At 35.7% G+C, this 24,996-nt stretch overlaps 1 protein-coding gene and 1 long non-coding RNA gene across 4 annotated transcripts; both read left to right on the top strand.

Annotated features, from left to right (window-relative positions):
• Positions 1-234: 234 nt before the first annotated feature.
• On the top strand, positions 235-2,617 carry LOC147392941 (uncharacterized). The gene is made up of 2 exons (XR_015182289.1): positions 235-826; positions 2,332-2,617. It is a non-coding gene; the product is annotated as an uncharacterized LOC147392941 (long non-coding RNA).
• A 1,556-nt stretch (positions 2,618-4,173) lies between these two features.
• On the top strand, positions 4,174-23,211 carry LOC147392940 (centromere protein O). Of its 3 annotated transcripts, XM_086455055.1 has the most exons (14): positions 4,346-4,423; positions 6,412-6,461; positions 6,827-6,874; positions 7,504-7,552; positions 7,659-7,707; positions 9,308-9,378; positions 12,466-12,524; positions 12,696-12,791; positions 15,454-15,511; positions 16,747-16,883; positions 17,024-17,080; positions 21,571-21,668; positions 21,780-21,988; positions 22,696-23,211. In XM_086455055.1, the coding sequence occupies exons 3-14, from the start codon at positions 6,860-6,862 to the stop codon at positions 22,764-22,766; spliced, it is 969 nt and encodes a 322-aa protein (XP_086311181.1). In that variant the 5' UTR covers positions 4,346-4,423; positions 6,412-6,461; positions 6,827-6,859; the 3' UTR covers positions 22,767-23,211. The 3 variants fall into 3 exon arrangements, with proteins under 3 accessions (XP_086311180.1, XP_086311179.1, XP_086311181.1); XM_086455054.1 differs by lacking the exon at positions 6,412-6,461 and having other exon boundaries at positions 4,174-4,423; positions 6,830-6,874; XM_086455053.1 differs by lacking the exon at positions 6,412-6,461 and having other exon boundaries at positions 4,179-4,423.
• The last annotated feature ends 1,785 nt before the right edge of the window (positions 23,212-24,996 follow it).

The raw sequence follows: 24,996 nt of genomic DNA, 5'->3' as shown, positions 1-24,996 counted from the left end.
ACGTCAGGCCAAAAATGTAAATTTTTGATGGAGGCATAATTTGTAGAAATTTACTATACCATTAAATCCGGAATGAAAAATTAGACGAAATAGAGTATTCGTTTGTCAGTTTTGGAGACCGAATGACCAAGTTATCGTCGATCAAAACAATAGGCGAAATACCGAATTCGTCCCAAATATTATATAAATAATATTTAAAATTTTTTTTTAATCTCATCTTCCCCACTCGTCCAAACAGTGCGAAAAAAAAAAACGAAAAAAAAAAGAAATTTATTTTTCCTCCGATTTTTCCACTTCAGATCTCTCGCAAACGGTCCACTTTCGACAATCGCCACAGAAGAGAAAAAGGTCCGCAGCTTCGTTCTCTACAAAACCCACCCAACCTATCTTCATTTCACTTTCTATTTCACCCGATATCGTCAAAAATCAGCTGTATTTGGATACGGAAATTTCGAAACTTTGACCTCGGATTTCGTCCGTTTTGGGGTCAAATCGCTTTCCGGCGCAGAAGGGAGAAACGTCCGCAGCCTCATTCTCTACATAACCCAACCAAATTCCTTCCGTTTTCTCGTATTTTTCACCCCGTATAGTCAAAAATCAGCCGTATTTTTATATGGAGATTTTCGTAACTTCGACCTCGATTTTCATCGGTTTCGGGGTCAAACCGCCTTTCGCCGTAGAAGGGAGAAGAGACGAGCACATCGAGATCTTCAAAACCACCAGGTCGATTTCAAAAATCAGCCGCTTCGAAGTTCGGTCCGTCTCGATTTCCGCGCCGATCGCCTCGATTTTCGCGCACACGCTTTGATCCTTTCGCCTAGAGATTGTAAGGAACTCTCAATTTCTATTAGTAATCTAGATTGTGAAAATTGCATTTAGGATTTTATCGAAAAATTTGGATGTATTTTTAAAATATATAATTATTTTGTTATTTCAAAAATTCACGCCAGAAATTGCATGTTTAATATGTTTAATTGTATTTTTAATAAATTATACGTGGGTAGGGTATTTTAACGGGTTATTGCCATAAATTGGGTCTTGTGCACTGCTCGGACCCCGTTTTGATATGAAATTTGTATTTTTTTCAATATTATTGATAGAAATAAATTCTATAGTTGAAAAATGTGATTTAATATTCAATGAACTCATATTGAGTTGATGAATATCAGAAAATGGATATTTTATGAAGAGATTGAAAACTGTAAAAGTCGAAAAAAGGGAAAAAGGGTATGAAACGGTAAAATGTCAGAGTCACAACCGAGGGGTGATGTCTGCATTTTACGTTGTTGTGTTGTATGCAGGTTGGTGAACGGATATCCAGGGATAATGTTACTGGTTGCATGTTTATTTACTTTCTGTTAGCGCGAGGCGCTCTGTTATGTTGTTTATTTTAGGCCGGGTGGCCACACTTGCATGGTAGGAAACTGGATATCCATTCTCAACCTTGTATTGTTAATTTCTCTTTTGTTTTCAAATGAAAATAATATACATATGTAGCTATTTTGTGAGCTGTTAAAGAGTTTGTGAATGCCTGAAAGGATAGTGCGTCATATCATCCGGAGTGGTGTACTATCCTGGGATGTACGGTAGGGACCACCAAGCTCATACGTGGTATGAGACGCGTATGAGAATGGAGTCACAACTGGAATCCGGGTTTATTCCTCTCTATCTTTACCAGTGAACTTGTAATGTAAAGGTGGTCGTATACGAATGGTTTGTATATTTGGGAATCACTTGCATGCCTGATAGGCATAGACGAAGATGATTAGTCAGTGATCACTAACAATCTATAGTAGTCGAACGTTCTGACATATCGAAAAGAGACCCATTGCTTACGGTCACGTCAAACGGCCAGCCTGAGCCGGATAAATGGTCAACCAAACGTGGTAAGTGCAGCGACCGGCCACAAAATCAGGAACTAAAAGCCAGAGAGAAATTGTAACATCATGTCCCGACTGGGAGCGATCCAGTCGTGAATCCCAACACTCTAATTCCAATACTCCACCATTGTGTATTATGTATCTGTTGCTTATTTTGATATATAGAATGAAATGCATGTTTATTATTTCCATTTGATCAATTAGATTTGTATAAAAAGAGAATGTTATAGTGAGTACTGCTGATCGATGTAATGTGAGTTTTAAAATGTTTAGTTGCTCATCCCTGGCTATATATACCAGTTAATCGTAGGTTTCTTCTGTAAAACTTTGTTTATTTTAAAATGATTCAGTATGTTTATTCGTTCATGTTAGGAGAGGTTATTGGCAGAAATTGTTGCTTCCTTACTGGGTAACCATTGTTACTCACCTTTTCCTTCTCCATTTTTTTTAGTTTCAGATCTGAAGCTTGGCGAAACAAGTGTAGAACAAGAGCGAGGATCATCTGGTTGGTCAGATAGACAACCAGAGTCCGTCACCTGGTAAGTATTAGGGCTATACCCCCTAGTGGTGTCAGTTTCTCCAGGTAGTGTTATGGATTCTGTCTTGAGTGTTAGGAATTATGTTAGAGTGAGGAATTTTGTATAATCCTGTATATAATTTTTCTTCTTCCGCACTCTGATCTATCGGACATTATTAGACGTATATAGGCTTCCGCTAGTATTATATTTTGTTTGTTATATGCAGGATTGTATGTCGTTTATCAGGTGCAGGTTGAATCGCCTTGGAATGCTAACATAAACAGAGGAGACCATGCCGAAATTTCGAGGTGCCACCTCGTACCTTGAAATCTGACATGGGGATTTGTGTTAGTGTTCGGCGGGGCGCTACAGATGTAATAAGTAAAAGTTGGGGTGCCAGTAGTAGCTCTCCAATCGATCTCTATATTTCTATATTTAGAAATAAGGACCTCTGAACCTAGTTCCAACTAGTCACTCAATTTCTGCTACACCTTCTGAATCACTATTCATGTCTCTAGAATTGGAGACGAAGCAAAAAAAATAGAGATGGTCTCTATTTCACTATTCATCTTGTTCAAATATCAATTGTGTCCCCATCATTTTACATAAATGCTATTCTTAATTCCCTTTTTCAAAAAAAAAAAAAAAAAACTGTTTTAAATATAATTTTTGCCCCTTACTTATTTTTAATTATTATTATTCAATATTTTTAATTTTTTATTAAATATTTATAAAATATTTTAAAATTCATATTTAATCAATTGTTCGGCCAAACTCAACAAAAATTTATAATAAAAAATAAGTTTGATCATGAATATTCATATATATATTTTTTTTTTTGTGAATTTATAATAATTTTTTTTTGAAATATTTAACTTAGGGTGTAACAAGTAAAGTTGGGTTGCCAATAGTAATTTTTTTCTTTTATATTTAATTTGGGTTGTAACAAGTAAATTGGGTTGCCAATAGCAAACTTTATATATTTAACTTGGGTTATAATAAGTAAAATTGGATTGCTAATAGTAAATTTCTTATTATGTGAATAGTGAATTAGAGACATCATTGGTGATTTAGAGGTTGGGATTTGTTGGAATTCGTTTAGGTTTGGAGGTCTCTATAACGAATAAATATGCTAAAAAAAGATAAAAATAAAATAAAAATAAGGCCATCCGTTGGAGTTGCTATCATTATTTGGGGACAGATCATGGGGCATGTAAAAACAATGGGTTTTTCAAAATATGGTTTAGAAGTTTCGGATTGAGCTGATTTTTTGTGAGGATGGTCTCTATGATGAGAAAATCATCTTAAAAAAAAAATCAGCTCAATCTGAAGCTTCTAAGTCCATCAAAAGTAATTTACAAATTATTGGTAAAAAATCGACGGTCTACATTCTGAATCAATTATGATGGGATTAGAAGTTTCAGATTAGACTAATTTTTTTTTTGAGAATAATCTTCTCATCATAGAGATCATCCTCACAAAAAATCAGCTCAATCCGAAACTCTAACGTATATTTTGAAAAATTATTATTATTATTATATTGTTTTTACATATGCTTTTTGGTATGTCCTATTATCCGTCCCCTCATTATTAATTGAATCAGCGAGTCAACTCTGTATCGGTGGGGGTACGAGACAAGACGAAATAACGAGTTTTAAAATCTTTTGGTAAGGGTTAGGAACTTTAGGGCCTGTTTAACAAGAGCGAGTTGTGTCCGATGGTTTTCAACTTACGTAAGTTGCTCTTACTCTCACGTGTTTGAAAAACGCAACTCGAGCGAGTGTAAACTCGCCAAAGCTCTGTCTCGTGAGAGACGTGGTTTCCCAACTTTCAATGGATTCATTAGCAGATTAGGGAAGAAAAAACGGATTCCAACGAAAACATCCAAACGGATTTATAATTTCTAGGGTTTTGGACACACAGAGAGGAATGGAGAGCAGCGACATGGAAGAATACTCGATGAAGAAGAACAACATCAGCACTGTGAGAAGAAAGCCAATTATCTCTGGTGATTCTGCTCGCAAGGTTTGTCGTCAATCTCTTTTTTTTTTTTTGGGTTCCGAATCGATAGCATTCTTTAACCTGTGGTTTGCTCCATCAAATGGCGTTTGGTGTCGCAATTGTAACTGTGAATTTGCAAGTTTAAGGATTTAGAAGTCTTAATAAATAAATTCATGGGTTTACCTCAAATTCCAACCACATTACTTGTTCCATTCCAATTGATCATATTCTGTAGGTAGATTTGACGGTGTTTGGCTCGCAATTTCGATGAAATTATACATCCATTAGTGGATTTTAGGGCGGTTCGCAATTTCAATGAAATTATACTGATTTTGTTGAAATTTGGTGACACGGAGTTCATAGGGTTTATATTACGTGCCTAAGTGGTTAAGGGATTAAATTTGACGTGTTCCAACATGTCTAGGCCTCTTAGTGTATTGGTTTAGGTTGCCAACATTTGGTATCAGAGCTAATATCACGTCTCGGGTTGGAGTCATGGAAAAGGCTACATGGGAGGGCTATGGGAAAAATACCCTTAGAAATGTGATGTAGGACGAAAAATACCCTCAGGACCATGAGAGGGCTATGGGAAAAATCTAAGCCTCACGATCATGAGGGGAGATAATAAGAAAATATGGGGTTTTAGGAAATTTGATTTAGGATTGAGTTAAGGATTTGGTAATTTAATTATGATCTTGTGCAAGTATGATCACAATGACCAATGAACAAAAACACATGGCTAGGCTAGATCAATGACCAATGACCAATGACCAAAAACATAAGGTCAGGTTAGATGAAAAGCGTTAAAGGTTGGTAGGGTGAGGAAAGTGTTAAGGGTAAAATAAAATGGCAAGGCTAGGCTAGATGAAAGGATTAAGGGTTGAGGTTTGTAGGTTTCAAGAATCAAGAACAAGTAACTAAAAAAAAAAATTAAGAAAAGCAAAAGAATACAAAAAAGAAAAATAGAGATTAGAAGAAGAAAGAGAAAGCGATAAAAAGATAGAATCTTGAATTCACACCAAGGGTTTGTTGGAATAACACTAAGAATGATGAAGAATTCACTTCACCTTATGAAAGAAACTCATTCTTTATTCATCAAAATCTTCATCCATCATTAATTAAAAAAACCCTCATACAATCTATATAAAGAAAATAAATCAAGAATTATAATCAAACTAAAATATCAAATAAATAAACCTAATTTTTCGTAACTTTCTCTCTCATAATTTTTCAATCCTAATAAATAAACTTAAATAAAAGACAAACAAAAATTACTAAAATGTCCCTAAATATTATATTAAGACCATAGGCCAATAAAACATCAAAATAAACTCAAAAAACATAAAATCAAAGCCCTAAAACAGAAATCTAAATAAATAATTAATTAAAAATAATTTCGGACGATAAACCGATAAATCTAGAACCAAATAAATGCAAATCTAAATAATTACAAATTTTCCATTGGAACCCTTAACTATTGATTTGATTTGCGTTCCACATTAAAGTGCCCAGGGCTATGGGTTATGAGAAAAATCCTTAGAGGTGCCCGTCCAGAGTAAAAGCTTTTGTGGTTGTCGGCTACGGAGCACAGTGGCCTGTTACATGCCTAAGTGGTTAAGAGCTTAAATTTTATGCGTCTCAACAGGTCTAGGCCTTTTAGCATATTGGTTTAGGTTCCTAACAGTTTAGGAGGATGCTCAATAGTACTCGGATGGTCATACTTCATTGGGTCAGGCTACATGGTGTTTTGTTGTCTTCATGGGGCAAGTGGATGGCTTTGTTTAGTACTTGTGTTAGTGGCAATACCATTCCTCAAGTTTTGCTAGCAATTTCTTATCAGAAATATGTTAAGATAATCTCAAATCCCTACCGTATTGTTCGTGTCTTCTAAGTTGTAGTTGATACAATGTTGTTTTATGTCACATCCTTGGTTGTGATGATATTATGTTTTTCAGTCAATATTATGCTTGGGTTACTGGTTTTTTGGTGTTAACTTTTTTTTTTGAGTTCAGAGGGATTTGTGTTGAGGAGTTTGTATTTAGGTGGGAGTTTGTTTGTTCAGGTAGATTCTTCCCTTGTTTTCTTTTTGTACACTCTTCTCAGTTTTATCAATAAAGGTATACCTATAAAAAAAAAGATATTTTGTTTGTTAGATTTCACTATTTTTTAGTAATGCATGATTGTAAGTTATACCAGGTTTGTGTTATAAAAAATTTAAGTTCTATCCATACTTTTCACAAAGACAAACTTCTTTTGAATCACTATCCCACTGGCTTCCAACAGATTCCGATAAATTTGGTGCTTTGCAAATGATTTGGTGCTATTCTACTTCAAGCTTTTATGGTTTTCACTTGTTTGTCTTGTGGTTGTTTGGAAATCCTCACATGTTTTTTAATACTAATATTACAATATTATGGAAACCTGCAGCAGCTGGAGCAACTTAAAGGAAGGGCATATGCCATGTCAGGAGAAGTGGTAAGTACTTAAATAGCATGCAATATTTGATTTCCTGAAGAAATGTTGTAGCTATTATGGAATGCATCATTAATGTATGATTCTTAGTTTCTAACCATTAAACTTGGTCGAACCAGCCTAAGAGATTATATAGCAGAGAGAGCTGGATCATTTAATCAGCAAGTCACACCTGTAGACAATCTTATAGTCCAAATGTTGGTTTAATCAGAAGACTTTAACTTTCTGATAATGGTATTTTATTATTTTCTTTTTCATTTTTGGACCACTGCATGGTTTGTTGGGAATAAATACAATTTATTTAAAGGCTCTAATCATCCAATTAGGCCGAGCTTTCGCCAAGGCTAAGCGATGAAATGGTCCCTTGCCCCATGAATGGGGGACAGTGAAGAAGCCTAAGTTTCATGCTGAGGACCCATAGTTATGTTATCTATAACAAACTACATATCTATTCATTGGTATTACACAATTGATGCTTATGAGATGGAATCATTAGTAAAGCTTTCTCTATTTCTTACCTGGTTTTTTCCAAAGAGAAGTCCTTACAAGAAAGTTAAGCATTCACCCCCCTTTTCTCTCCCTCCCTTTCTCTCATGATTGAATGTATTATCGTGCATCTTCTTGTGATACAGAATTTTATGCAAGAGGAAGATATGCGGTTGGAGACCACACGAGCTAGATGTACGTATTCCTATGTATAATTTTGCTCATTGTTCTATATTTATTTGATTCATTGTTTTTTTTTCTTTCTTTTCCAGTGTTTTGAAGCTGTTCTCTTTCCTTGCAGTGTCAAATGTGCTCAGAAGGCATGAAAAATTAAAGGACCGTCTTTCTAGGTATTCCTTTGTTGGGTAACTGCATGTACTGAAACATCACAAGATCCCTGAATTGTTAATTGCTGGTTAATAATAATATTATGATTTACAAAGCAGAAAAATTTTATTGGTTGAAACTAAAGAACGGATGTTCTCTTTACCCTGAATGTTTGCGTAGCTACTACTATATCTCAAAGGATGCTCAACAAAGCTTGACATTCATAATATTTACTAAAGATTTCCAATTTTTCTTTTTTTGTTTTATATTCAACACTAAATTAGTGGATGGTTGGAAACTACTAATTGATTGTATATGCTAAGTAGTTCATTGTCATCTATGCTTTCCAAATAGTGGGGTTGGCAACATGAGCACTAATTCGCCGGTCGATTTTATGTGCTTTGTGTTACAAAAGTGGAGAGTCCATTGATCATATTCTCATTCACTGTCCTTTTCTGCCTTGCTCGTGGTCCCATTTTTTGAGTTTATTCCAAATAAGTTGGGTCCTTCCAAATGACACTCTTGCTCTCTTTTTGAGTTGGGATTCAAATATTTTTTCTGGCAGAAAAAAAAAGCTTTGGTACTTGCTTGCTTTTGCTATATGCTGGGGCTCTTGGTTGGAAAGGAATGGGAGAATTTTTTCGGGGATGGAAAGGAACCATCATGATATGTTTTTGTTAATTTTGGGATTGTTGTTTTATTGGTGTAAGAGGGAGGTACATTTTAAAGGGTTTTTTGCCTGAGGATTTTGTATTTAGATGGGGGACACGCTTTGCTCTATATGAGAGCCTTTGTTTTCTTGTTTGTCTTGCTTTTCTTTCTCTTGTATCTTTGGTGGGTCATCTTGACCGCCGTTTGGCTTTTCGTTATTTAATAAATTTTGTTTACCTATAGAAATAAAATAAAAAATACTCAAGGTTTTGAATGCTTTGAGCTGAGAATGCCAGTAAAGACAACATGCTAGGTTCAATATATCTTACTATCTAGCATCTATAGACTTATTGAGGACGTCTATACACCCAAAAGTCAAGTAGAAAATTCTAAAAATAGGATTTGTCATTCTAGGTGATTTTTTCATTCTTTGAAATTGATCAGCCACAATCCTTTGAATCTTCTGTCTCTGAAAAAAAAATTAGAAATTCTATTTGGAGGTCTTCTCACATGTAGGGAACTATGAGTCTGACCACCACTAAAGAGCAAGTGGAAAAAATGAGTGCAGTCAGATTCAAAAGTGGGGAAAATGGGGTTGTTTGGGTGTTAAAAGATAGCAGAGGAAAAAAAAAAAAAAATTTCAAAACTGCTCTTGAACTGTATAATAATATGCCCCAGGAAATATTTGAGGATCTAAGAAATAATTAACCATGCACACCATATTCCTGTTGCTCTACATGGTATATAATCTTAGCTTCCTTGTACCATATTGATGTTTTTTCGTGCTTGGATAATTGATTTGTAGTTTCCTAATTTGCTAATACATCTAAGTTCATTTTCATTTATGATGTGAACATTCTTATCTTGAGTCTTTTGTTGCTTAATTTCAAACGAGAAAATTGTGGCTGAGGGTCTTTGTTATTGGAGGTTTCCAAGTGTGGTTTGAAATCAAGATTTTAATGTTTTCCATAGGGATTCAGACAAGATGATTTATGAACGTTTACAAAAAGAATTTGATGCCGCACGAGCTGCTCAAACTGAAGGTAACTTATAAGTATTAAACTTTCATTGAATTTACTGGTTGCTATAGTTATTTTAGCTATTTATGTTGGTGTTTTGGGTTAGGACTCACAACTCTGTTGAGGTAATGGGTCCAAGTCCAGTTGACATATCAAACAAAAAAACTATAAATAAATAAATTATGTTGGTGATTTTGGAACATTATTTGGTGTGCACCTTGTATTGCAAGCTGTTATTTGAATGGATTCAATCTTGCTCTTTGTGCTTTTATTGCATTGAATTACCATTAGAGCACTAGATTTGAATTTTTTTAAGAAAGCATGTGAATTTTCTTTTTGAGGGATCAATAATTTTTATTTCAATTTTGTATTATTAAAGTTGTTATTTTGATGAAACTTTGTATTAAAAAAAAGTATGACCTTGTATTGTTCATGTCCATATGTGTTGATGTATATTGACACTCATCTATCGGTGTGTTTAACGTGACAATAAACATAAAAAGTGCTGGGAAGTCTTTTTATTACTTTTTAATTAGCAGGTTGAAAGAATATATAAGCCCAAGGTGTGGAACAATAGTTGATGTGAAGGAGAAAGAGTTGTTGGTTGTGTTTTGTTTGTAGAAGAGAAGTTTAGTAGGCAAACTTTAAGGGAGGAATTTCCAAAAGCAGCTCCTATGGAGAAAATCAGTTGGATGCAAAAATCCAGGGTGAGATGGCTTAAGGAAGGGGATAACAACATAAAATTCTTCCACTAGTTTGCAAGCATTCATAGATTTTATCATCGCCTAACAAGGCTACGAGTTGAGGGGTGGATATTGGAAGGGGAGAAAAGTATAAGAGAAGGAGCAATTAATGTCTGAAAAAAACTCTTATCATAAAGATCAAAGGGTACTGACCTATTATTGATGATTTTGTTATAAGTAAAATTATTTATTAATTATGATGATAATGAAGATGACGACCTGTTGATCAAACCATTTAGATGATCAACCAGAGCAAACAAGAGCTAACACCAAATAAATAATTTGAACAAGTGAGTTAGAGAAATCAAATTAGGAATTATGAAAGTGTACCCTTAGTGAAATTGGTTCATTTGCAAACCATAGGTCACAAACTATGGACCTGAACCAATTCAAGTTAACTGACGAACTAGGTTATGTTGGTGGATTACACTAGAGCAAATGGGACCTGGGCTAGATGATTGCAAAGCTTTCAACACACCTCAAACCTTTTGATAATTATAGTATCTAAGAAGCATCCAATATGATATTATCAGAGTATTTGTTAACAAGTTATTTTGGAATGCGCAAAACACTTGCAGAGATAGAAATATGATCGAGGAAAGTAATGCGAAACGCAAATCAAATCATCAGTCACGGGTTCCAAAGGAAAATTTGTAATTATTTATGTTTCAACTTGTTTGGGTCTAAATTTATTTTTTTAGCACTTTTGTTTTGTCGGGATTAGTTTATATTAGTTAGTTTTGAGTTGTCTTTGGATTTTTTTACAAGTTTGGTTTGAATCTAGGTACTAGTTACGTCATTTTTCTTTAGACCTTATTTGAAGGGTCAAAACATGTTGTAGTAGACTGATTTTTGTGTCATTACCTATCCAATGAGCCCAAGGTTTCGTGATTCCGACGAGTTTTGAGAAAGTTATGGTCGAAATACTGATAGGATATCAGTTTTACACAAGATTGATTTCTTAAGGTCAAAAGCATCCTTGTTTATGTCATATTAGGATTAGGGTTTTGAGTCTAATATGCGAGAGCCCATATATATGACATTGTAATTGGTTTTTTAACATTTTATGGAATAATTTTTTTTTTACAGCTCTCTTCTTGAGGTTTCTCCTGTGATTGGATATGATGTAAAGTCATCTTTGTGTGAAGCCCATAACCCTTGATGTGATTCAAAAGTAAATCTATCATCTGTTTCTCCTATATCTTATTCTTTGATCCATCTTGTATTAACATTTTTTTTTATCACTTATTTGTGAGAGATCAACCGATCCAAAACCTAAGGGTTCACAAGAAACCACCAACCAAATCTATCATAGTGCAAAACCTATCCAAAATCCTTCTAAACTTATATTTGAAACCTAAAATCCAATCTACGACCTAGCAAACCTAATCCTATTTCATACCCCGAAAACCTAATTACAACACCCTATTGCAAGATATTGTAATTGCAAAACTTCTCATTTCACATACCCGATTGGTTTGGTGAACCCTTTCACAATGGTCAATAAGACCTTTTGGGCTCGAAACCTTTTCCTGAAACACTTTTCTATAGTTTTTCTTTCTTCTTTACCACCTAACTAGCCTTTCTCCCCACCCTTCCTAAAGTAGAACTAACCTAGAATTGATAAAACCTAGGTTTTCTTTCAATAGAAAGTCATCGAGAGAAACATTATACACCATCTAGGCACTATATCTTAATTGCCTGAGTTGCTTGGTTGCTTCTCTGTAGCCTTGGATGATCTTTATCTTATAGGACAATTTTGTAATGTCTCTTTTCCTTTTGGAGATGCTCTTGTAAAATGCAGCCTAAAAGGCTGCCCATCCCGCCACACCCAATGTCACAATCTTGAAGAGATTCTTTATTTATTGATGGGATAGAGTGGTTAAGGACTCCATTCTTGTATCCAGAGTATTCTTGGTTGTTTGCATTAGAGTCTCAGTAGTCGAGCTTACTTGGTTCATCCATTTTTCCTATAACCATTACCTTCTAGCTACTCTCAGAAATTCTAGACTTACAATTTTGATTATGTAAGTCTAAGATATCAATTCTTATGCTTGCAGAACATGACCTTCAGTCCCTCTCTCTCTTTCTAACATTTGAAATACTTGCTTTCTCTGAACGACATTTTGTTGATTCATTTCGATTGAGTTATCTTCCTCCATTAGAATGCTTTAGTGCAGTATGGGAAGATCATTTTGTGGATGTCTTCAACTGATTTGAGGTTTCATTTGTTCAGTTTTAATATATTGTAATTGTCCAACTAATATTTTTTCTTGATTCATTTGAGATTTATATATCTATCTGTTTCATATATTGTATTATTCGCCTAGTATTTCCATTTCTAAATATGATGTTGTTCCTTTTGCAGAGGTATATTTAGATGGTGAACAGTGGAATGATGGGCTATTAGCTACAATTAGGGAACGGGTATTGCTCTTCTAGATACTTCGAAATAATTTGTGATTCTTTTTATTTGCTGAATCAAATTATTTAGGATCTAGATGTTTCATTCTGCTAAACCGATTGTTGAGGTTTTGTGCAACATAGCCTCATTTACGTGTTAGCTCCATTAAAATGCTAATAAACCCGATCTCCCAGGTTCACATGGAGGCAGATAGAAAGGCAATGCCAGGGGATGCAGGGCTGCCGGATCATTACTTCCATGGGAAGACTACTTATAGGGCTGGGAATAAGGTATTGATGTTTGTAAGAAATTCATTTCTTCCTAGAAAAATCATTTCCACAGCTTGGAGATTCTTGCATGTCTTGAACGATGTTATATGATTAGCACTGGTTTAAACGATTATTCAACCCACTTGGATCACCCTTTGTTACATGTGAATACTGTGGCATTTAATTCCAAAGATTCCTTAAAGAGATTAAATGTGTGTTGCTGTCAACGTTGAACCTTGTAGTATTTAACTTGCAAATAGACTCTTCAGAGATCAACAAATGCTTCTCGGAGTCATGAGATTGTGTAATGTGGAATTATTTAGGATTTAACTCCAGAGATTACTATTTGAGATTGAGAGGATGTATGATTATTTTTGGATGTTCAAAGAGATTGTTGTGGTTCTGGATGTTGGATCAAGAGATGGACGAGAGGTAGTGGGGGTCGTCTTTCGTAGGCGCTTGTCCAGATTTGTATTTGTGCTGGCTAGGTTTTTCATTTTAGAGAGAGATTTATATAGCAATTTTGCATCACTTATATCATTGTTAACATAGTAGTCATAAGCGATCAAATATGCGATTATGTGAATGTGACTGTTAGATCATTATGCTATTTCATACAAAGGTATGCTATCACTCCGTCGTTTGGCCACTTCACCATTGATTTGTGCCTCCAACTAAACTTCTCATAGTCACAAATCTCTCAAATTTCTCTTTATCATCAATTGATAGAGAACCCATTTCCTCCCTTCTATCTAGAACTTCAATCTCATCCAACTAGTTCTTTTTTAATCTCAAGCCTATTATAAAATTCTTTATTTCATACCTTCAACTTTTCCTTTCTGTCCTCAAGCTTACACCTGAGCACCACACTTGGTTTACTCGGAAAGGATAGCTCAGAGCGCCATTCGTGAATCATCTCCTTGAAATTCTGATGTGTAAGCCTCATATTTTCACATCGAAACGGCACGGGTCAACTCCTCATACCAACCTCAGGTGAAATGGAACAATGGTCAAATTCTGGGATAGGGACCATCGACTGGACAATTGAGTTAAAGTGATTCTCCCAATCAAAGGACACCAGAAACCTGTCGGGTCTATTGATTGTTTGGTCAAGTGAAGCTTTTATTGTCTAATGGAATATCAACCAGAAGGTTTTGATTCACAAACTCCCAATATTCCTCATATTAGATATTATCTTCAATCCTCCTTTATTTTCAAAAGACAATCGAATAACTTAAAATAACCGTCCAAGCACCAAGGACTATCCCAATACCATATAACACCATCAGGTTCCCCTCAAAATTGGTTTCGATCATTGTCCACTGATGGACCATAAAGGCCTGAAAACATCCAAGAAAAGTCATCCCAAATAGACAATGAGAATGCCCCACCAAATTGCCTTTGTCAGAAATTAGCTTCTTGTCACACATAAAAATGATTGCTCCAGCTGTTCCAAATTCCAATCGTGGGAGAAAACTGCCAATCTTTGTCCCTAACACCCCATAGGTTAGCAACTACTTTATCATCAATAGATGCCAGTTTCAACTCTTGAACGACTGCAATATGCGGCTTGTTCGGAATGATCATTGACTTTACCACTGCCCTCTTGGCCACCAATATGCGGCTTGTTTTCTTTTTCGCACTTCTTGTTTTAGGTGGCCTTCTTGGTCCCCTACTTTATTTTTATTAATAATTTTTTTCCACATATAAAAAATAATAAAAAAATTCAAGACCTCTTAACATTCCACGAAAAAAAAAATTAAACAACATTGAATGCCCGCCCCTACCTCCCTAAACTTCCATAGAAAAATTGTTCACATGCCTTTCTAGATCTTGGACTTCCTGAATCAGCCTTGACTTTCTTTTTTGACTCTAAAGCTTTCCGCTTCCTTAAGAAGATCCTCCCACTCCAGGGAGAACCTTCTTTATCCGCTCTCTTTTAAGCCCTCAGAGAGGAAATTATTGAGGTTCCTATTAATACACAACCCAAATTTCTTTCTGTTTGCTGGACACAAATTTTATTAGCATCTTTGCATCCTCACTCACCCCCACTTGAAATAGACAGCCCCATAAATAGACTGACATCAAGGATATGCTCAAGAAGCCAATCAACTAATTCTTCAACCAAATCATTATCACTCAATATGACTTGAGACTTCTGAAAACACTGATCCTGATCTGCTTTCTGGCTACCACTACCCTTACCCTAAATGGGTACAACATCGAACCCCACAATTATTCTGGAATCTAGATGAGCCCTGAGACCCAATAAGGCTTCCATGGCCCTATATTCACTAACACAAGAAGCAGATCTCCTTTTTATAACATCCCAACAAAAGCTTAAAAGGGCCATTGAAAACTATCAAGATATGGAGATTTTTTTCCAACCACGCTACTAATTTTCTGCCAGTACTGTTTTTACTTGATAAATAAGGTTTGCTATGTAAATTACAAGAAGCATGTTTAGATATTTTTAAGTGTTAGTTATCCACTCTAGCAGATATGCTTGGGCAGGAGACAAAATAGTGAGTGATCACAAGGATAATTGCAAAAGATCAAATTGAGCTTATAGTTGAGCATTTGTGTGTGAATCATTGAGTAACTTTACTTCTGAATTTCATTGGTTAACTTACTCTCTTTGTGGCCGATCTTGTGAATTATAGCTCTTTTTTCTTGTTAGCAGGTAATTTGCTGTTTGGAAGGGGCAAGGATTGGCGTCCAATATGAGACATCACATGCTGGTAACTATGATACTTACTCTCTTTGTGGCCGATGTTGTGAATTAGTTAGTTCTTGAGAAGTCTTAATTTTTTATCATTTTTTAATGATAGGTAGCTAAATATATAGAATAAAAATTAAACAAATGGAACATGAGTGATTGTCACATAGTTAAGTCCTTAACTTACTATTTACACTTGATCAGATCACTTTCATGACACGTGGATAAAAGCAAGCTTTATATAACTTTTACTTATTTACATGAACAGATAATACATATTGCTCTTGTCAATGGTTTGGCAATGACTTGTTTACAACGGTTCTTGATGGATTGAATTTTCATGCCCTTGCAACTCTCCTTTGACACGTGACAATTGATAAACAAAACCCTTTGCTGATTTAGCTGCATTCTAGCTACTAACTAGCTAGACGTCTACCATATTCAAAATTCGACTCTTATTCCACAAAATTCTTTATGGATGCCCACCTGATGATTTCACATCTTGTGTACCCTAAAACTTGGGACATCAAACTTTATTTTCTTGAAATATGTTCTGGTTTCTTCGTTCCATGGACTACTGCAAAAACAAAGGAAGCAAGCTTTGGAGAGTTCTCCCATGCCCCCCAGGCCCCCAATTCACTTCCCTTGAAAAGATCCACCATTCTAAATAGGTGAAACCAAAGAACATTTAGGAAATTTAAGAAGTGGTACCCATACTTCCTCACAAATGTGTAGTGTGCAAACCATTGATTGTCCTATTCTTGGCTTCCTGAGACAAAACGCACGTTTAGCTAAAATTTATGAGCAATATGGCTGGTGGTGAAGATTTTTTTATGAGCCACTTTTCTGAAAATAAGGTGACTTTCAATGGAACTGTTGTACATTCCAACCTTCACACCAATAATATGTACTATTCGGGAAAAAAACAACACTATGTTTAATATTTCCTTTCTTGTCTAGCCCAAATTCCTAAGCCGGTGTTTACTCAAAATTTACCTGCTGCTTAGACTCGACCTCTCTCTATCCCAATTCAATATAATTTTCCCCACCATGTTAGTGTTCCCAATCCCATCCGCTTTCCCCATTTGTTAGTAATCATTTCTATCTTATGATCAGGAAACAACAATCTGAGTCATTGTGGAAGTTAATGAGGTTCCCATTAATGGGTCAAAATGTTCAAAGTAATAAGTTCCTTGTATTTGAGATGGTCTGTGAAAGGCGAGTGTGAGTGACCCATCTATTTTTGTACTTCTGCAGGTGAATCTTGTGAATTATACCATTGTGTGCTTGAGAGCAGATCATTTCTTGAAAAAATGACTGTCATTGAACATACAGTTCCTTTCTTTCTACCAATAAGAGAAGCAGAGAATGATCTTCTTTCCTCCAATGCAATGGTAAGGTTAGTCACAATTATTTATTAATGACCGTCTTTATTTTATACCTGTTTGAGTCAAGCCTTTTACTGTACATCGATTGTACATCTATGTTGGCATTCCTTATCAACTCTTTTGTCTAATTTTTGACTTACTTTCAGAAATTCATCGATTATGTTGGAGACCTTGTGCAGGCTTATGTGGATAGACGTGAACAGGTACACTGTTATTTTTATAACTTTCATAGAGATCAGGCTGCTGTTTTGGGTTGCAGATGTTTGTTTGCCACAATTTTCTTTTTTGGTGAAATCAATATCCTTGTTCTATTCCTGATAATGCCCATCTATAAACAAAATATCGGGACACACTGTACAGGCTATAGTTTGGGATCTGCTTTCCCCAATTAAGAGAGCTCCTTGGTAGAAAGATCAGATGAATCCGAGGGAGAAAAACCAGAGCGTACATTTAGCTGACCTATCATGATACTTTAGATTTTCTAGTACAGTTCCTTTCATATGGATAAGGCTTTGACAATGATGATGAAGCATATTTCCTGTTGAGTGAGATTTTCGTCCACTCTTGGGTGTGTCATACCCCAGTTAAGCTCCATGACCCTCTTATATTCATAATTCTCCCCCTCTCCAACAGATTGGTCTTTTGGAGTTGGTTGGTTAACTAGGTTTGTATATGTCATGGGTTTGATTCTTTCCACCCTTATGAGTGATGGGGAGTGTTGAGTGTATATTTTCCTCCATTCTCGGGTGTGTCATATCCCAGTTAAGCCCTGTGACCCTCTTATATTAATAGTTCTCCCCTTCTCCAACAGATCGGTCTTTTGGAGTAGTTGGTTAACACTTCCTTTCCATATATCAAGTTAAGTGTCATATAGAAAGAACATATATGCATTTTTTTTTTTAATATATATTATGGATAAGATTGTAAGAATATATATGTTATTGCTCACTGCCAGAGGCGTTCGAGACTTACACCTTGAGGTGCGCCTCAAGATGAGGCTCATTAAAAATGCCCTGATGCATAAGGTTGAAACCTTAAAGCAGCTAAACCTTATGGCTGAAACTATAATGCACCTAAAGGGCATACACCTTTGGTCGAGGCATAAGCCTCACATTTTTTTTATTTTTTATTTTTTAAATAATGAATTTCTTCTTCATTTACTAATTTACCTTTTTATTATCTAAGTATGATGTTATAAATTTCTTCTATTTTTTTAACTTTTATTTCTATGTTACTACTCAATATAATTGGAATACTTAGAAATGGATTTGAATACAAAACGATAATGTATACATAGAAAATTGTTGAGTTAAACTGATCTATAAATTATTTTTCATAGTATTATATAGATGAAGTGTGTGAAAAATAATATTTAATTGTACTTTTGTGATAAATAAAAAATAGTTAGTTACTATAGAGACTTTCAACTATTCAAATACAAAAATATTTCTATTTTTTTGATGAATGTAAACTTATATTAAAGAAGAGAAGAAAAGGAGGCTGAGATAGCCCCCTAACAACCAAAAAGAAATACAGCAATGAAAAAAGGAAAGGCAGTCAAAATACAGCCAATAAGGAGCTAATTGTCACAAATGTTATCCCAATTAAAAACAAAATCCTGGAAGCCCACTCCTTCAAAGTCTTTCCTCAAGCTAGACCAAAGGAATAAAAAACCTAAGATCTCCAAGATCACTGTATGCGAAGAGCTCTCCTTGCTATGGAACACCCTGTTGTTGCGCTCTCTCCAAAGACCCCAAGCAATGGCAAACGGAAGGATAGCCCAGAGAAGCTTCTTTCTCGAAGAGAATATATTGAAACTCCAACCCTCTAGAAGTGCAAAAAAGGAGAGTGGAAGAACCCAATTCACCTTGAAACGAGATAAAAAAAACATCCAAATATCTCGGGAAAAAGGGCAGTGAATAAGAATGTGATTGACAGACTCCCCATCCCTACAACAAAGAAAGCAAAAATTCGGAGTAACCCACCCCCTATAGATCAAGTTATCCAATGTAAGAATTCTTCCCAAAGAGGCAAGCCAAAGAAAGAAAGAAACCTTTGAGGGAACAAGAGCTGACCAAAGGACAGAAGGTGAGAAAGATACCTCCCCTATCGGCAATAAACAACAATAGAAAGACTTAACAGAAAACTTCTTGTCCTTCGCCTTGAACCATTCCCATCTGTCATGCTCGGTCTCTCTAATTTGAGTCGAGTTAAGGAGATGTAGGAGAGAAGTAACCTTCGTCAACTCCCAATCATTGAAATTTCTTCTAAAACCCAGATCCCAAGAATCCGTGATCCCATCTCGAATCAGACACTGCCTTACCGAGTTATTTTTTTTCAAGGAACAAGCGTACAAGGATGGGAATTGAGTAGCCAGAGATGAAGTCCCGCACTAAATATCCTCCCAAAACCTCACCTTGTCCCCCCTCCCTACTTTGAATCTGATCTCCCTCTCAAACTTTTCGACACCCTTCAGAATGCCTCTCCAAACACTACACCCATAAGTCCCTAAAGCCTTGCCACTATACCAACCAAACCTCTTCTCACCATATTTAGCCATTACCACTCTCCTCCATAGATTATCTCTCTCTTCCCCGAATCTCCAAAGCCACTTACCAAGGAGAGCTCTATTAGTGAGTCTAAGCCCTCGAATCCCCAAACCTCCATTCTTCTTTGGAGTACAAATCATCTTCCAATTCACCAAATGATACTTTTTACCACCATTCTTATCATTCCACAGAAAATTCTTCATAAGTCTTTCAATCTTAGCTTCCACCGACTGCGGCAATGTAAACATGGATAAAAAGTAAATCGGAATACTAGTTAAGGTACTTTTAATCAGCGTCACCTTACCCCCTTTTGAGAGATATTTAGCCTTCCAAGTACTCAACTTCTTTTCCATCTTCTCGATCACCCCCTGCCAAATGTTCTTGCTGCAATATGGAGCCCCTAAAGGTAAACCCAAATAGGAAGATGGAAGCGTATCACTCCTACAGCCCAAAGTGGTTGTTAAGACTGAAAGATTTGGTACCTCTCCAACACCAAACAACTTACTCTTCTGCAAATTCACGTGTAATCCTGAAATTGCTTCGAAACAACATAAAAGAACCCGAAGAGTCCTCACTTGATCTCTAGACGGATCAAGAAGAACTAGGGTGTCGTCTGCAAATTGCAAATGCGAAATCCAAGGACCCTCAACGGACACCCTAAACCCGGATAACCTCCCTATCTCGACCTCCCTACTAAACAACTTACCTAAAGCTTCTGTCACTATAAGAAATAAAAATGGGGATAACGGATCACCCTGCCTCAGCCCCCTCGAACTCCGAAAATATCCTGCCGGACTCCCATTGACTAAGATAGAAAAGGACACTGACGTAATACACTTCATAATCCACCCAATCCATCTAGATCCAAACCCCATTCTACCCATCATGTACTTCAAAAAATCCCAGCTCACATGGTCATAAGCCTTTTGCATATCAATTTTTCCCACTACCCCTGCCTTCTTGTCCTTGATTCTAGAATCTAAACATTCATTAGCCATTAACACACCATATTTCTATTTTGCTAAAAATATAAAGTGATAATGTTTTGTATTATTATTTATTGTTAGGATTAAAACTAGAAATTCCATGTGTGGATTTGAAATTTATAAATGTGCAATAGCTATCATAATTTGTTAGTTTTATAATGTTATATTATTTAAAAAAATATCATGCATGTGAGGCTTATGCCTCGAGGCGCTGGCCAGCCAAGCCCCTTGCCTCACGCTTTAGCGTCTAAAAACATTGCTCACCGCACTCAATGGGTAGTTGAAGGTGGAAACGTTTGCTGGCAGAAATTGTAAGAGCAGTTCTAGTCTAGAGCAATTGTTTCCATTCAGATCTTCAACCTTATCATTAGTTCATGGTTGTTCAAACACACTGAAAATAGTACTTCAGTTGTAAAATGTTGTGTTTCCGTCTTCGAAGTTTAGCTTCCACTCATGTTAGGTTAGGCTATCCTAAATATATCCACCAAAAGTTTGGGGTATTTTGTTGAAAGCTTGAAATTGGTGAGAATTTCCTAGGTGATAGTTGGGAATATTTTAATTCAAAAACTAGATTTATTTATTTGTCAGCACGAAGTTATTATCTATTGGATTACTTACTATCTGTTCACTTTGTCTATGACAAATAAAATTTATTATCCATTCCACAGAATGTCTTGTTGAATCTTCTTATTGAGTCAATTTAGTGTGCTTTGATCAAGTTAATTCTTTTGACAATTGGAAGATAGCTTCACTTTCAACAAACCAATTTCAAAACACATTGTTTCCAATCCATGAATTTTTATATGAACTGTGATAGTTAGCAATTCTGTTGATTGTCATTCTCACTTGAAGAAACAATAACACTTCGATAGAAATCCCATTGGGCTCACAGACACCTTACCCACATTAATGAACAAAGGGCTATACTCATTAGAGAGACATTAACTCTTTTTTTTTTCCTACCTTTTTTCGGATTATGCCTTAACTTGGCCAATCCCAAATCGTTGAGATAAGGTTTTTGGGGATGTTAGATGTTTTGGTGGCGTCCTCACAATTTAGTTTGCAATTGCTGTTGCATTTTCTCAATTGTTTTTGCTACACTAATTGGTTAAATACTTGCACTCACTATATTGTCCTTCCTTTCTTATTCTCATATAGGTTCGCCTTATTAAGGAGTTGTATGGCAATCAAATTGGAGAACTATATCACAGCCTTTCTTTCCATGTTATTGAATTTGTATTGGATGATTTTGATTGGTAGGTGTCTACTCTTTTTACACAGTTTACAAGAACATATATCTTTCTTTATCAACAGCCATTATACTCAATTATTTATGGTTTCATCGATTTACGGGTTTCTTGGTGCAGCAAGGTGACAGTGAGTCTCAGATATGCGGATCTTGTTTCCGTTCTACCAACTCGAATCAGAGTATTAGCATGGCCAGTGCATCCATCCAAAAAAATCTTAATGACAACCACCATGAACAAGAAAGGAAATGGGATGCCCGAGGCTCAATCCATTCCAGCTCGTCTATCTTATGCTGAGGATGCCTTGCGTAATATGACCTTGCCAGAAGGTTCTACCACATTCGAATTAGGAAACTTAAGGTTCTCATTGGGCAGGACCATAATGGCAGTCCGTAGGGCAAAAAATGGGTCGGATAGGGTTTGATGTCCCATGATCCGGTTCGGATCCGGATCCATCCATATATCTGCCTAGATCCAAATTATATATTGCTTTGAAAACTATATTTTTAAGTTTTTCAAAATGTCCTTGTCTATTACTTTAACATAACATAAATTCTTATACAATAAAATGATTATAATGGTAAAATAGAATAGTATAACAATTAACAAACAAGTATAGAAGAAAAAATGTTGTACTATTCGGAATTTTCCAACCTGAATCAAGCAATTTGGTTGGGTCAGATCCAGATCTGGATTAATTGAAACCAGAATGCCTTGGATGACAGATATGGCTTATCTAGTAAGATCCAAGTTGGAATCGGATATGGATATACAGAAATTTGAATCTGTATATAGATATACTGAGATCCGAGCTGAATCCATCCCATTTTAAGCCCTAACGTACGACAATGGCATTGTGGTGGTGTTGGTACTCTGCCCTGAATAGCCCAACTGATGGAGATTTTAGATTTCCTCAATTTTAACTTTTGTACCCCTCATGATGAGAAGTACCTATTTTTTTTTCTCATTGTTTCCTTCATATTCTTATTTCTTTCTCTGTTTTTTTTGTTGTTGGTATTTTTGTCCTATCTTGCAGCATATGCAGAGATAGTGTTGAACTTGCCGCAAGCCCTCCGAGAAATGTTTCAGCATGTGGGATCCAGTTAGGGGCGGGTTGAATTCTTCTCGTTTTCTGCTTTATTTTGACAAAATGAGCGAAGAAGACAGACAACTAGTCTCCCAAAGATTGACGGCATGTAAATGAATGAACTTCAGAGATCAACAAACAAAATGGTTTACTATTATTTCTTATATCAAGAAAATAATATTTATGTGATCGTTGGCGATTCATACTGCAGTGGAGTAAAGCATGCATCTCTGTATCATCTCATATGTTTTTCGCAGGTGGGTATTTAGATCAATTACGACACCCTATCACCTAGTTGGTAAATATCAACTTTTAGATTCATTTGTTAGCATATAACTACTTGTTATATATACAATTATGGGAGATTTTTTTTTTCCCCTTGGAATCAAACAGGCTGTTAGCTTATCACATTTAGGTGTTTTGTTGTTTTCTTTTTCTTCTTATTATAGTACACTTTGTTACACACATTTTCATTTTGTGTTTTTAAATTATTTTTCCCATTGGAATCAAATAGGCTTTTTAGTCTATATCTGAAAAGCAAGGTTTTCTCTTCACAGTATTGTACCGAGTCTGTTTGTTATTAGGTGTTTTTATGAATAAAATTGCTCACTAATTAAAGAAAGTCTGAAGTGTTGCAAATCCACTAGTGCATATGTGGTGAGATGTATTAAGCTCTTTATGAGAAGTTGTCAAAATAGGTGTTTAGAGAAAACAAATTTTTTTTTTTTTTCACGAAAATGACTTAAATATATATATATATATGGAGGCGGTTCAAGGGACGTCTGCAAAACCAGATAAGAAGCCCATGTATGAGGGCCGTTAGATTTTATTGAAACAACGGCTGAGATGCACTCAAAGGTCTCTTCCAAAAAAGAGACGGAGTTTTAGGATTTTACAAAAAACTCCCTCTATTCTTTTTCTTTTTTTTTTTCAACCCACTCTCTATTTCAAACGAATTTCTCTCACAGATAAGAAACCACCCTTCATTCTGCTCTCGATAGAAAACATCCTTCGTTTTCAACTAAATGGATCGAAAATGAACTAGTTCTCTCTCTCTCGCCCTTGTTTTTAAGTCACAATAATGGGTAAGTTGCAACAAATCAACAACTTTTTGCCAAACGAGTAAACATAGCCGTGAACTGCTCGCTCACCCTCCTGAACATCTCTTGGATTGATGTTGAGTTCCCAATAAATGTTGATGTCATCTTCGGCTCGGTGGGTATCACACACACTCGACTTCACATTGTTGGGGATCCACTCCACAAAGTAAGAGGAGTTCTGATTATGCACATTTATCATCTGCTCACCCACCTTTTTGGTGCTCATCTTACCCTGAACATCGCTGAGACTGTGAGATAACGGCCATGGCGGGGATCTGCTACACACATCATGTTCTTAGCATCCCACATTTTCTTTAGAAGAGGGTTTCCTATTGAGAGCTTTGTGAGAGAGAAGGGTTTGATGGAGTTTATGTTCTCTGTAGAGAAAACATACTCGAGAGAAAGAAACCAGAGTTTTGAGATAAGACAGGGATTTAATTTTAATGTAATGAAAAATAGAGGGAGTTTATTAAAAATGCATGACTCTTTTCTAAAACTGCAATTTCACTCCAGCTGTTTCCAATTAGAAATCCAAGCCATTGTTTTCTTAATATCCGACGACTGTCAATCATGGGTTTCCAAGGCAGTTTCCAAAACGTCCCTCGAACCATCCCCTATATATATATATATATATATATATATATATATATATATATATATATATATATATATATATATATATATATATATATATATTTTGGGCTAATATTACTCAACGAACAATGTTTCAAAAAAAAAAAAAACAATTTCAAGCGGTATATGACATATGACATATCTCATGAAAACTTAAAAGTGGTGTAATCTTCATAAATATTAGCCAAGATATTTACATTTGGCTCTTTTCATAAAATATTATCTCGCAACAAACCTTAGTGCATGTCGCACAGTGGGCTACAAATCTCGGATTTAAGTCTTACGTGGGTGCACGTGAAGTGTCCACTTGCTAAAATTTGTTTGGTCGTTTTTACTTAAAGCTTCATTGCGTTTTTTCATCTCAACCATTGATCTGACCAACCATTAGCGTTAATGTGCCTTAGACACGCTTTTATCATTAATCCAGTTGACTGTTGGGCCCAAAGTCTATAAGAGAGGCTGCACCTTAGAGTTGGAGATTCATAGAAAAATCTTTTTGATCTCTCTTTCTTTTCTT

Source organism: Akebia trifoliata, chromosome 10 (assembly GCF_017979445.1).
Source record: "Akebia trifoliata isolate Shusen 1 chromosome 10, ASM1797944v1, whole genome shotgun sequence".
In the NCBI taxonomy this organism is placed as follows: Eukaryota; Viridiplantae; Streptophyta; class Magnoliopsida; order Ranunculales; family Lardizabalaceae; genus Akebia; species Akebia trifoliata.
This window is presented reverse-complemented; position numbering and strand designations above follow the sequence as displayed.

Bases quoted from the DNA above. Each gene is read 5' to 3' on its own strand.
- LOC147392940 (XM_086455053.1), top strand. From the start codon at position 4,328: ATGGAGAGCAGCGACATGGAAGAATACTCGATGAAGAAGAACAACATC. The intron at 4,424-6,826 runs GTTTGTCGTCAA...GGAAACCTGCAG, and splicing joins CTGGTGATTCTGCTCGCAAG to CAGCTGGAGCAACTTAAAGG. The intron at 9,379-12,465 runs GTAACTTATAAG...TTCCTTTTGCAG, and splicing joins ACGAGCTGCTCAAACTGAAG to AGGTATATTTAGATGGTGAA.